We start from the raw sequence: 12459 nt of genomic DNA on the forward strand, positions 1-12459 counted from the left end.
TGGAGACGGGCAGACAGACACAAACACTATAATGCTCTCTGAATACACAGAAGCAGCAGGATGTGGACAGTGCAGAGAAGACACAAACCCCAGCTGGACGGGGCCCACCTGCTGGGGCTGGACACACACCATGACTGTGACTTTAAAAGGTCCAACCTGCACACGTGCTGCAGAACAGACAGGAACATGGCAGGGAGACGAGGTAACTATGGGAGGAAAGGGAGCAGGACAGAGGGAGAGCAGGGCAGGAGAGGGAACTGGGAGCGGAGCGATGACCGGCAGCCACCAAACGCCAGTCCATGTGGTCACGCGTGGTCTTTACCCCTAACGGTGAGCGTGGCTGAGGTTTTCTCCTGCCCGCACACGCACGAGTACTCCCCAGCATCCTCCACGGTCAGCTCACGGATCTCCAGCTCACACACGGCTCCCTCCTGCTTCACCCGCAGTCTGTCTCCAGTTCTGAGGGTCTCGGGCCCCTTCCTCCACTCCACAGGGCCCGCCTTGCTCAGCTCACAGTGCAGCTTGGCTGTGGCCCCTTCTGTGGCCTCTTCCTTCCTCAGACCCTTTATGAACTTGGCAGGCAAGGCTGGAGATGGGCAGACAGACAGAGACTCTCAGGCGGCCTGTACACACAGGTGAAGCAGGAAGTAGGCGGTACACAGAAGACACAAGACCCAGCTGGACACAGGCCACAGGCTGGGTGTCCCAGGAGCACACGCTGGACCACGGATGGAGGAAAGGACTCAGACTCGGACACAACAACAGAACAGTGTCAGTGGTGACACAAATGGTGGGAAGTGGGTTAAATGCCGGCTTCTTCTGGTTCACACATCAGCACAGGAAGGTGAAAGAGATTCCACAGTCTTCTGGAAACAGGCGGCATTGACACGGGGAGGGAGCATGAACTGAATACAGAAGGACGCCGTGAAGTCAGTAACTGGACAACAAAGCACAGCTCTGCTTGGCCACACACGGTCTTTACCCCTGACGGTGAGCGTGGCTGAGGTCTTCTCCTGCCCACACACACATGAGTATTCTCCAGCATCCTCCACGATCAGGTCACAGATCTCCAGCTCACACACGGCTCCCTCCTGCCTCAGGCTCACTCTGTCCCCGGCTCTGAGGGTCTTGGGCCCCTTCCTCCACTCCACGGGGGCCGCCTTGCTCAGCTCACAGTGCAGCTTGGCTGTGGCCCCTTCCACAGCCTCCTCCTTCCTCAGACCCTTTGTGAACTTGGCAGGCAGGGCTGGAGATGGGCAGACAGACACAAACACGATCACACTCTCTGAACGCACAGAAGCAGCAGGATGTGGACAGTGCAGAGAAGACACAAACCCCAGCTGGACGGGGCCCACCTGCTGGCGGTGGACACACACCGTGACTGACTTTAAAAGGTCCAACCTGCACATGTGCCGCAGAACAGACGGGAACACGGCAGGGAGACGAGGTAACTATGGGAGGAAAGGGAGCAGGACAGAGGGAGAGCAGGGCAGGATGGGGAACTGGGAGCAGAGAGGACGGGCAGACACCAAACGCCAGTCCATGTGGTCACGCGTGGTCTTTACCCCTAACGGTGAGCGTGGCTGAGGTTTTCTCCTGCCCGCACACGCACGAGTACTCCCCAGCATCCTCCACGGTCAGGTCACGGATCTCCAGCTCACACACGGCTCCCTCCTGCCTCAGGCTCACTCTGTCCCTGGCTCTGAGGATCTCAGACCCCTTTTTCCACTCCACAGGGACCGCCTTGCTCAGCTCACAGTGCAGCTTGGCTGTGGTCCCTTCCGGGGCCTCTTCCTTCCTCAGACCCTTTACGAACTTGGCAGGCAGGGCTGGAGGTGGTCAGAAAGACACAAACGATCATGGCTTCCTGAACTCACAGAAGCAAGAGGATACAGAGAAGACACAAAACCCAACTGGACTTGGACCACCTGCTGGAGGTGCCAGTATGCACCGTGACTGTGACTTTAAAAGGTCCCACCTGCACACGTGCTACAGAACAGACACGGAACATGACAGGGAGAACAGAATAATCATGGGAGGAAAAGGAGCAGGACAGTGAGTCAGCAAGGCAGAAAAGGGAACTGAGGGCAAAGAGATGATTACGTTGTTGTTCAGTGATTAAACTGTGTCCAACTCTTTGCAACCCCGTGGACTGCAGCATGCCAGGCTTCCCTGTCCTTCATCATCTCCTGGAGTTTTCTCAAATTCATACCCATTGAGTGGGTGATGCCATTCAACCATCTCATCCTCTGTCATCCCTCTCTCCTCCTGCCTTCCATCTTTTCCCGCATCAGGGTCTTTTCCAATGAGTCAGCTCTTTCCATCAGGTGGCCAAAGTGCTGGAGCTTCAGGTGGGCAGCCACCAAACGCCAGTGCAGGTGGTCACATGCAGTCCTCACCCCTGACAACGAGCCTGGCCAAAGACCTCTCCTGCCCCCACACTCCCCTGCAACCATTATTGCCAAGCCATGATCCCCAGCTCACACGCTGCCCCATCCTGCCTCAGGCACAGTCTTATTTCCATCTCCAGGGTTTCGGCCCAGTCCTCCAGTCCTCATGGACCACCCTGTTCAGCTCACAGCACAGTATGGCCATCGTCCCGTCCGTGGCCTCTTCATGGTTCAGACCTTTTGTAAGCTCGGCAGGCAGGGCTGAGGAGGGCTACGAAGTCACTGAGAACATGACTCTCAGAGTAACTCTCTCCAGGACACAAAACCCCACAAACGGCAAAAGACCACAGTACAAACAAGTAAAGAGATGCACAGATGGTAACGGAGGCAAACGTCCCAGAGGGAACAGAGGACACACAGCAGTGGACACTGACATCTACTGAACGAGGAGCCCAGAGCCAACAGACATCTGCAGGGACCCAGGTGAAAAGACAGAAAAAGCCACAGAATCCTACGGTGGAGCCAGTGACAGAGACCACACGCAAACATGAAGCCGCAGGTCCCTGTGGCCTCTGACGGCCTTTACCCTTGACGGTGAGCGTGGCTGAGGTCTTCTCCTGCCCACACACGCAGGAGTACTCCCCTGTGTCCTCCACGGTCAGGCCACGGATCTCCAGCTCACACACGGCTCCCTCCTGCTTCAGGCTCACTCTGTTCCCGGCTCTGAGCGTCTCAGGCCCCTTCCTCCACTCCACGGGGGCCGCCTTGCTCAGCTCACAGCGCAGTGTGCCCGTGGTCCCTTCTGTGGCCTCCTCCTTCTTCAGGCCCTTTGTGAACTTGGTGGGCAGGGCTGGGCAGGGTCAGAGTGACAAAGGAAACATCAGAGTCTCTGGAAAATGTAGGGGATCAGCATGTGGACATTTGACAATGGGACAGTCACACGCTGGAGCAAATGAGGAATAAAAGCTTAGGCCCACAGACATATGGGTAGGTAGCTCTGCTGGGGCGGAGTGTGTGCAGAAGACAGACAAACCAGCACGGAAATGGACTCCTCAGGGAAGACCTCACGGCATGGACAGAACATGGAAATGGCCACAGTGCCCGCAGAAAGTGACGATAAATTGGAACGGATGTCCTCCAGCATCTTCCATGGCCCAGCTTACACCACACCACGGCCATGGCCCCCTCCAGGCCTTATTCTTTAGTGACTTTATGATCTTGAGGGATATAGCTGGGAACGGAGATACAAATAGAGCTACCTAAACTATCCCACGTCTACCCCAGCATACCCCCCTTGTCAGCTCCTACTGCTGCTGGGGCCAGAGCCCAGGGCTGACAGGGCCTGAAAAGCACAGACAGAACAAGGAGTACCATGGCCAGAAGGGAAGCAGAAGCCACCCCACTCCTGCCCTGTCGCCCTGGAGTAGGAGTCCCTGGGGTCTGCACATTCTGAGAAGCCGCTCTCTTGGACTGCTTGTTGCTGGTTAACTTGAGCGCTCTGCAGGCTTGCTCAGTCGCTTCAGCTGTGGCTGACTCTTCAGCTGTGTCTGACCCCATGGACTGTGGCCCGCTAGGCTGCTCTGTCCATGGCGTTTCCAAGGGAAGAATACTGGAGTGCGTTGCCATGCCCTCCTCCAGGGTTTCTTCCCAACTCAGGAATCAAACCTGAGTCTCTGATGTCTCCAGCACTGGCAGGCGGGGTCTTTACCACGAGCGCCATTGGGTTCTCTGGTCCTTGGCCCTTGGTGGTGCTTCCTCCCTGCAGTGGAAGCTGCTCCTGACTGTGTGACAGGCCTCCAAGTCCACACCCCTTGTGGTCTCCTGGTGAGTCTGAACAGTGTGGGTACCAGTGTCTCTGTGCTAGAGATGCTATGGTCCACTCATGAAGTTCATTCATGAAGGTGGCATCGTGGCCTGATCTCTGCCCAGAGATCTGAGTATCTGTGTTCACAATGGCCCTGGCCAGCCTCGGAATCCTCTTCTTTACTGTTCCACCTTGTCTCATGAGTTCACCCCAACAGGGCCCAGAATGTGAGGCCTCTGTGCACCTTTTGCTCTGGGAGGTCACATCACACCTTGACAGAAGACCTTCTATGGTAGCGTCTGGAGTCAGCTCACCCACCACAGATGCCAGACACTGACCCCGAGCCCAGCGTGGGTGCCCACCTGCCTTCCTGGATCTGGCTCTGCTCCCCAGTGTGGCGGCCCGTCCCTCCTTCCTCTCCTCCCGTGGTCAAGCACTGTCCACTCCACTCTACACCCAGACCTCACCTCCCGTCTTACCTCCGCCTCACCTCCACAGCCAACTCTCACTCTCATTTCACTTTCACTTCAAACACCACCTCACCTCCACATCCAGGTGTCACCTCCACATCAACCCAAACTCCAGCACGTCTCCCCCTCCCCCACACCTCGCGCTCACCTCCCATAACCACCAGACACTGGACAGAGGACCCCAGGCCCTCCCCTCATGGCTCTCTCACAGACTTCCCTCTCAACACCCTACCCTCAAGGGCCGCGCTCTCATCCACCTCCCAGCATCTCTCCTGTCATGCTCCCTTGAGAGGACTGCAATTCTGTGCTTTTCCTATGTGGCTGCCTGCCTCCTCTTTCTCAGACACGAGCCCCTGAGGACAGTGAGGACCTTATTCTCGGCTTGTTATCTGAGGTGGGCCTCAGAGAAGGGAGGGAGACTGTGGAGACTCCTGCTCCAAGAGTGCAGGAGATACGCAGAGACACGAAAGACTGCAGACAGACAGGGTGGAGCTGGAGGACACATTAAAGCCCGCAGACACGAAGCCTCTGCTCCACAGGCTGCACGTGGTCTTTACCCCTGACGGTGAGTGTGGCTGAGGTTTTCTCCTGCCCGCACACGCACGAGTACTCCCCAGCATCCTCCACGGTCAGCTCACGGATCTCCAGCTCACACACGGCTCCCTCCTGCTTCACCCGCAGTCTGTCTCCAGTTCTGAGGGTCTCGGGCCCCTTCCTCCACTCCACAGGGCCCGCCTTGCTCAGCTCACAGTGCAGCTTGGCTGTGGCCCCTTCTGTGGCCTCTTCCTTCCTCAGACCCTTTATGAACTTGGCAGGCAAGGCTGGAGATGGGCAGACAGACAGAGACTCTCAGGCGGCCTGTACACACAGGTGAAGCAGGAAGTAGGCGGTACACAGAAGACACAAGACCCAGCTGGACACAGGCCACAGGCTGGGTGTCCCAGGAGCACACGCTGGACCACGGATGGAGGAAAGGACTCAGACTCGGACACAACAACAGAACAGTGTCAGTGGTGACACAAATGGTGGGAAGTGGGTTAAATGCCGGCTTCTTCTGGTTCACACATCAGCACAGGAAGGTGAAAGAGATTCCACAGTCTTCTGGAAACAGGCGGCATTGACACGGGGAGGGAGCATGGACTGAATACAGAAGGACGCCGTGAAGTCAGTAACTGGACAACAAAGCACAGCTCTGCTTGGCCACACACGGTCTTTACCCCTGACGGTGAGCGTGGCTGAGGTCTTCTCCTGCCCACACACACATGAGTATTCTCCAGCATCCTCCACGATCAGGTCACAGATCTCCAGCTCACACACGGCTCCCTCCTGCCTCAGGCTCACTCTGTCCCCGGCTCTGAGGGTCTTGGGCCCCTTCCTCCACTCCACGGGGGCCGCCTTGCTCAGCTCACAGTGCAGCTTGGCTGTGGCCCCTTCCACAGCCTCCTCCTTCCTCAGACCCTTTGTGAACTTGGCAGGCAGGGCTGGAGATGGGCAGACAGACACAAACATGATCACACTCTCTGAACGCACAGAAGCAGCAGGATGTGGACAGTGCAGAGAAGACACAAACCCCAGCTGGACGGGGCCCACCTGCTGGCGGTGGACACACACCGTGACTGACTTTAAAAGGTCCAACCTGCACATGTGCCGCAGAACAGACGGGAACACGGCAGGGAGACGAGGTAACTATGGGAGGAAAGGGAGCAGGACAGAGGGAGAGCAGGGCAGGATGGGGAACTGGGAGCAGAGAGGACGGGCAGACACCAAACGCCAGTCCATGTGGTCACGAATGGTCTTTACCCCTGACGGTGAGCGTGGCTGAGGTTTTCTCCTGCCCGCACATGCACAAGTACTCCCCAGCATCCTCCACGGTCAGCTCACGGATCTCCAGCTCACACACGGCTCCCTCCTGCCTCAGGCTCACTCTGTTTCCAGCTCTGAGGCTATTGGGCCCCTTCCTCCACTCCACAGGGGCTGCCTTGCTCAGCTCACAGCACAGCTTGGCTGTGGCCCCTTCTGTGGTCTCTTCCTTCTTCAGACCTTTTGTGAACTTGGCAGGCAGGGCTGGAGATGGGCAAAAAGACACAAACACTATAATGCTCTTTGAACCCACTGATGAGATAAGTCCTGGACATCACAGAGAAGACACAGGCCACAGGCTGGGTGTCCCAGGTGCACACGCTGGACCACGGCCCCCTCAGCCCAGTCTGTTCGGCGTGCCCGTGACCCCGTCCGCAGACCCCTCAGGCCTCATGCCTGTGAATCTGGTGGGCAGGGCAGGAGAGGTTAGAAGGTGTGGAGAACGCCCAATTCTCCAGAGCTCCCTGGGGGACAGGACGGGACAGGATGGAGTGAAAGATGCAGACCCCAACAGGATGCAGGACAGAACCTTCAGTGACACAAGGGGTGGGAAGCAGCTCGAGGCGTGTTTCTCACGGTTCTTGCACGTGCCAGGAAGGAGGGAGGAATGTCATGGGAAGAGGCTAAGACTGAGATGAGGAGGGAAGGTGGGACGAGTGCAGGGAGATGCCATGAAGTTAATAACTGGACACCAAAACTCTGCTTTGCCACACATGGTCCTTACCCCTGATGGTGAGGGTGGCTGAGGTTTTCTCCTGCCCACACACACACAAATACTCCCCAGCATCCTCCACCACAAGGTCATGGATCTCCAGCTCACACACAGCTCCCTCCTGCTTCAGGCTCACTCGGTCCCCGGCTCTGAGGGTCTCAGACCCCTTCCTCCACTCCACGGGGGCCGCCTTGCTCAGCTCACAGTGCAGGGTGACTGTGGCCCCTTCTGTGGCCTCCTTGCCTCTCAGTCTTCTTGTGAACTCAGCAGGCAAAGCTGAGGACAGAGAAACATGAATATCAGAGTCTTGGGAGAACTCTGAAGGCAAGGCATGACAAGACACAGAAGAAGACAGACGCTCCCACAGGACACAGGACAGAACCTGCAGGGACACGAGAGCTGGAACGCAGCTCAGAGGCTGGTTCTCGTGGTTCACACAACAGCCCGGGAAGGCAGAAGGAGTTCTGGGGAGTTACGGGAAGAGGGTGATGCTGAGACGAGGAGGGAAGGTGGGATGAGGGCACGGAGATGACACGAAGTCAGTAATGGACACCAAAGCACAGCTCCTCCTGGCCACACGTGATTTTTACCCCTTACGGTGAGCGTGGCTGAGGTCTTCTCCTGCCCGCACACACATGAATATTCTCCAGCATCCTCCACGGTCAGGTCATGCATCTCCAGCTCACACACGGCCCCGTCCTGCCTCAGGCTCACTCTGTCCCCGGCTCTGAGGGTCTCGGGCCCCTTCCTCCACTCCACGGGAGCTTCCTTGCTGAGCTCACAGCGGAATGTGGCCGTGGTCCCTTCCACGACCTCCTTGCTTCTCAGTCTTCCTATGAACTCAGCAGGCAGAGCTGCAACAAGGTCCAATGGACACAGCACATCACCTTCATCCTCCCACAAAGGATGAAAGGGGTGGGGTGGGACTGCGTGGTGTCACAAGGGCAGAGTGGCTGAAGATGCTTACCCTTTACGGTGAGCCTGGCCGATGTCATCTGGTCCCCAAAACTGCAGAAGTACTGCCCGCTGTCCTGAGGCCGCAGGTCTCGGACCACCAGCTCCAGCACGGTCCCGTCCTGTCGCAAGCTGTACTTGCCTCCAGGCTGCAGAAGCTCATCCCCACGCCGCCACTCCACAGGCCTGACCACGGATGACAGCACGCAGCGCAGGGTGGCAGCACCCCCCTCCAGCACCTCCACATCCTTCAGACCCTCTCGGAACTGCACTGGCCGAGCTGTGGACAGTCATGAGCTCAGTCAGTATAGCCCACATGGCTGAGGGTGGTGGAGGGCAGCAACCAGCAGAGGCAGGCAGGCCCACCTCACTGTCTGCATAGGGGACTAGGGATGGGGACCTCGAGACCTCTGCCTATCCAGGAGGGTGAGCCAAATGGCACGAAGCAGAGGAGGGTGGGGTGTTATGGGTGACATTTAATCCCCCAATTCACCTGCTGGAGCCCGAACCCTCAGGACCAAAGAATGCAGCCATATTTGGAGATAGGGGTCTTGAAAGAGATGATTGAGTTAAATTAGGTCAGTAGAATGGGTCTTACTCCCATATTATTGGTGTCCTTACAAGAAATGGAAACTAGCACACAGATACACACAGAGGGATGACCAGGTGAAGACACAGGGAAAAGATGGCCATCTATAAGCCCAGGAGAGAGGCCTTAAGGGAAACCAGGCCTACAACACCTTGATCTCAGACTTCTGGTCTCCAAACCTAGGAGACAATAAATGTCTGTATTTAAGCCACCCAGTCTGTGGCATTTGGTAGCCAGGCCAAGCCAACTGAGATGGAGATGAGCCAAGCCAAGAGAAGGGAGACATGGCAATGTAAGCACACAGATAGTCAGCAGTGAAGTTAAAAAAAAAAAAGACTGCTGGTCAGAAGACCAGGAGAGGCTGAGAGAGGCTTTCAGGAGCAGAAGAAACCCAGAGACAGGGCAGCCAGCGGGCAGAGTGAGATCAACGAACAGGGGGACAGAAGGAGCCTTAGGACACCCTGCACCCACACATGAAGAGGACAGAGAGCGTCCTGGAGTCGCCCTGGCCCTGAGCATGGCGAGAGTGTCAGGAGTGTGGCTGGAGGCCACCCAGCACCACTCTCCCGGGGCTTACCATGGACCCTGACAATGGAACTGCTCCAGGCGCCCGCAGTCTCACACTTGTAGCGCCCGCTGTCCTGCAGGGTGGTCTCAGTGATGACCAGCTGGGCCCGGCGGCCCTCATAGGTCAGCTGGCACCGGGCCGATGGCCGCAGAGGCTTCCCATCCTTGGTCCAGCACACAGGGCTGTCTGAGGCAGAAGTCTCGCAGACCAGGGTGAGATCCTCCCCCTCTGTGACTGTGGCATCCGTGAGCCCCTGGGAGAAAGCACTTGGCTTCTCTGCAGACAGAGAGGGATGCGTAAGACTGTTGGGGGCTCCTGCAGGAGCAGCCCCTGGTCTTGCTACACACCAGCAACACTCCTGGTCAGTGCCCACCTGCCCCCACACCCCCATTCTGGGCTGCAGACAGGACTGCTGGGAGAACAGGACAGGCTCTATGTGGCCCCGCCCCCACACTGACCTTGGGTTCACCTCTGCATGCCATGTACAACAACATGTCTTCAAACAGCACCACTCAGCCCTGGGATCCAAGGCTCCAGCCCAAGAGAAGCCTATGGTGCCTTCCGTCTCTGTGAGCCCCAGGGCCTCACCCAGGAGATGGCCAAGCCACTGCCTTGAAGTTGCATGCTCAGCCATATGGACTGGCCCCCACCATGCACTGGGCGCTGGGCCCGCAACCTACCTGTGACCTGCAAGGCAGCTGAGGTTCGCTGGTCGCCTGCCTCAAAATGGACCGTGCCCGAGTCCTTGAGCGCCAGCTGCCGCAGGGTGAGCACGTGGTAGCCACCGGGCTGGGCCTCGATCTCATTGAGTTCATTGGCAGACAGGGGTGTCTTGTCCAAGAACCAGTGGACAGGCCTGTAGTCGGCAGGGGAGATGCGGCAGCAGAAGGTGGCCGAGGAGCCCTCCTGCACCTCCACATCCTCCAGGTCCTCTGTGATGAGCACTTTCTGGCCTGCAGAGACACAGACGGGCACGTCAGGGGCCCCCTGGACAGCTGCCAAGGGAAACAGGGTGCTCCCCAAGGCCTGATCTGGGGCGGGCGCTCAGCAGGGAGCGAGCAAATGCCTCTAACAGAAAACATTAAGTGGGTCTGAGCTGAACGGTCCAGGCCCACCAGTGAGCCCTCAATCCACCTCTCGGGTCTTTCTGCAGAGCACCCAGGCTGACCCACAGCATGGCCCCTCCCCAAGCTGTGCTCCATCCATTGTCCCTGTCACAGAAATTACCCAATGCCATTCAGTTCTGTATTAACAGAAGTGTGGGGGAAGAAAAGAGAATGTGGCTATGATAACATTTAAATTGAATGACTTGGAGGACTAACATGAATTTCTAGAAAAAAAATTTGTTTTTGCTGCTGTCTTAGGTTATGCGAGCAAATTTGGAAAACTCAGCAGTGGCCACAAGACTGGAAAAGGGCAGTTTTCATTCCAATACATAAGAAAGGCAATCCCAAAGAATGCTCAAACTACCACAATTGCACTCATCTCACAAACTAGTAAAGTAATGCTCAAAATTCTCCAAGCCAGGCTTCATCAATACGTGAACCGAGAACTTCCAGATGTTCAAGCTGGTTTTAGAAAAGGCAGGGGAACCAGAGATCAAGTTGCCAATATCTGCTGGATCATCGAAAAAGCAAGAGAGTTCCAGAAAAACATCTTTTTCTGCTTTATTTACTACGCCAAAGCCTTGGACTGTGTGGATCACAATAAATTGTGGAAAATTCTGAAAGAGATGGGAATACCAGACCACCTGACCTGCCTCTTGAGGAACCTGTACGCAGGTCAGGAAGCAACAGTTAGAAGTGGACATGGAACAACAGACTGATTCCAAATAGGAAAATGAGTATGTCAAGGCTGTATATCGTCACCCTGCTTATTTAACTTATATGCAGAGTACATCATGAGAAACGCTGGGCTGGATGAAGCACAAGCTGGAATCAAGATTGCCAGGAGAAATATCAATAACCTCAGATATGCAGATGACACCACCCTTATGGCAGAGAGTGAAGAGGAACTAAAAAGCCTCTTGATGAAAGTGAAAGAGGAGAGTGAAAAAGTTGGCTTAAAGCTCAACATTCAGAAAACTAAGATCATGGCATCTGGTCCCATCACCTCATGGGAAACAGATGGGGAGACAGTGGAAACAGTGTCAGACTTTATTTTTTTGGGTTCCAAAATCACCGCAGATGGTGATTGCAGCCATGAAATTAAAAGACGGTTACTCCTTGGAAGGAAAGTTATGACCAACCTAGATAGCATATTAAAAAGCAGAGACATTACTTTGCCAACAAAGGTCCGTCTGGTCAAGGTTATGGTTTTTCCAGTGGTCATGTATGGATGTGAGAGTTGGACTGTGAAGAAAGCTGAGCACCGAAAAATGATGCTTTTGAACTGTGATGTTGGAGAAGACTCTTGAGAGTCCCTTGGACTGCAAGGAGATCCAACCAGTCCATCCTAAAGGAGATCAGCCCTGGGTGTTCATTGGAAGGACTGATGCTGAAGCTGAAACTCCAGTACTTTGGCCACCTCATGCGAAGAGTTGACTCATTGGAAAAGACCCTGATGCTGGGAGGGATTGGGGGCAGGAGGAGAAGGGGACGACAGAGGATGAGAAGGCTGGATGGCATCACCAACTTGATGGGCATGAGTTTGAGTAAACTCTGGGAGTTTGTGATGGACAGGGAGGCCTGGCGTGCTGCGACTCATGGGGTCACAAAGAGTCGGACACGACTGAGCGACTGAACTGAACTGAACTAGGTATGGTGAAAGCTGAAGAAGTCATAAATACTGACTGGCTGCCAGATTCCTTCTGCATTCACAGGTGTCTTGAAGCTATTGCATACCAGAAAGCATAGATGGCATATCTGTTCTTGTTGTTGTTCAGTCCCTAAGTGTGTTTGACTCTTTGTGACCCCATGGACTGCAGCACACCAGGCTCCTCCGTCCTCCACCGTCTTCCTGAGTTTGCTCAAATTCACGTCCATTGAGTCAGTGATGCTATCTAACCATTTCATCTTCTGCCACCCCCTTCTCCTTAAGCCTTCAATCTTTCTCAGCATCAGGGTCGTTTCCAATGAGTCGGCTCTTCACATTAAGTGGCCAAATACTAGAG

At 55.6% G+C, this 12459-nt stretch overlaps 1 protein-coding gene across 1 annotated transcript in view; it reads right to left on the reverse strand.

Moving 5' to 3' along the window:
* OBSCN (obscurin, cytoskeletal calmodulin and titin-interacting RhoGEF) overlaps nucleotides 1–12459 on the reverse strand; it is a 226880-nt gene that overhangs the window by 57342 nt on the left and 157079 nt on the right. Inside the window, exons 40-51 of the mRNA XM_043910748.1 lie at nucleotides 10028–10300; nucleotides 9357–9623; nucleotides 8204–8470; nucleotides 7827–8090; nucleotides 7249–7512; nucleotides 6465–6728; nucleotides 5882–6145; nucleotides 5222–5485; nucleotides 2977–3240; nucleotides 1566–1829; nucleotides 983–1246; nucleotides 323–586 (exon numbers count right to left, since the gene is read on the reverse strand). Coding sequence (XP_043766683.1) covers nucleotides 323–586; nucleotides 983–1246; nucleotides 1566–1829; nucleotides 2977–3240; nucleotides 5222–5485; nucleotides 5882–6145; nucleotides 6465–6728; nucleotides 7249–7512; nucleotides 7827–8090; nucleotides 8204–8470; nucleotides 9357–9623; nucleotides 10028–10300 — 3183 coding nt within the window. The remainder of the gene's footprint in view (nucleotides 1–322; nucleotides 587–982; nucleotides 1247–1565; nucleotides 1830–2976; nucleotides 3241–5221; nucleotides 5486–5881; nucleotides 6146–6464; nucleotides 6729–7248; nucleotides 7513–7826; nucleotides 8091–8203; nucleotides 8471–9356; nucleotides 9624–10027; nucleotides 10301–12459) is intronic.

The sequence above is a fragment of the Cervus elaphus genome, chromosome 9 (assembly GCF_910594005.1).
Source record: "Cervus elaphus chromosome 9, mCerEla1.1, whole genome shotgun sequence".
NCBI classification, from domain to species: Eukaryota; Metazoa; Chordata; class Mammalia; order Artiodactyla; family Cervidae; genus Cervus; species Cervus elaphus.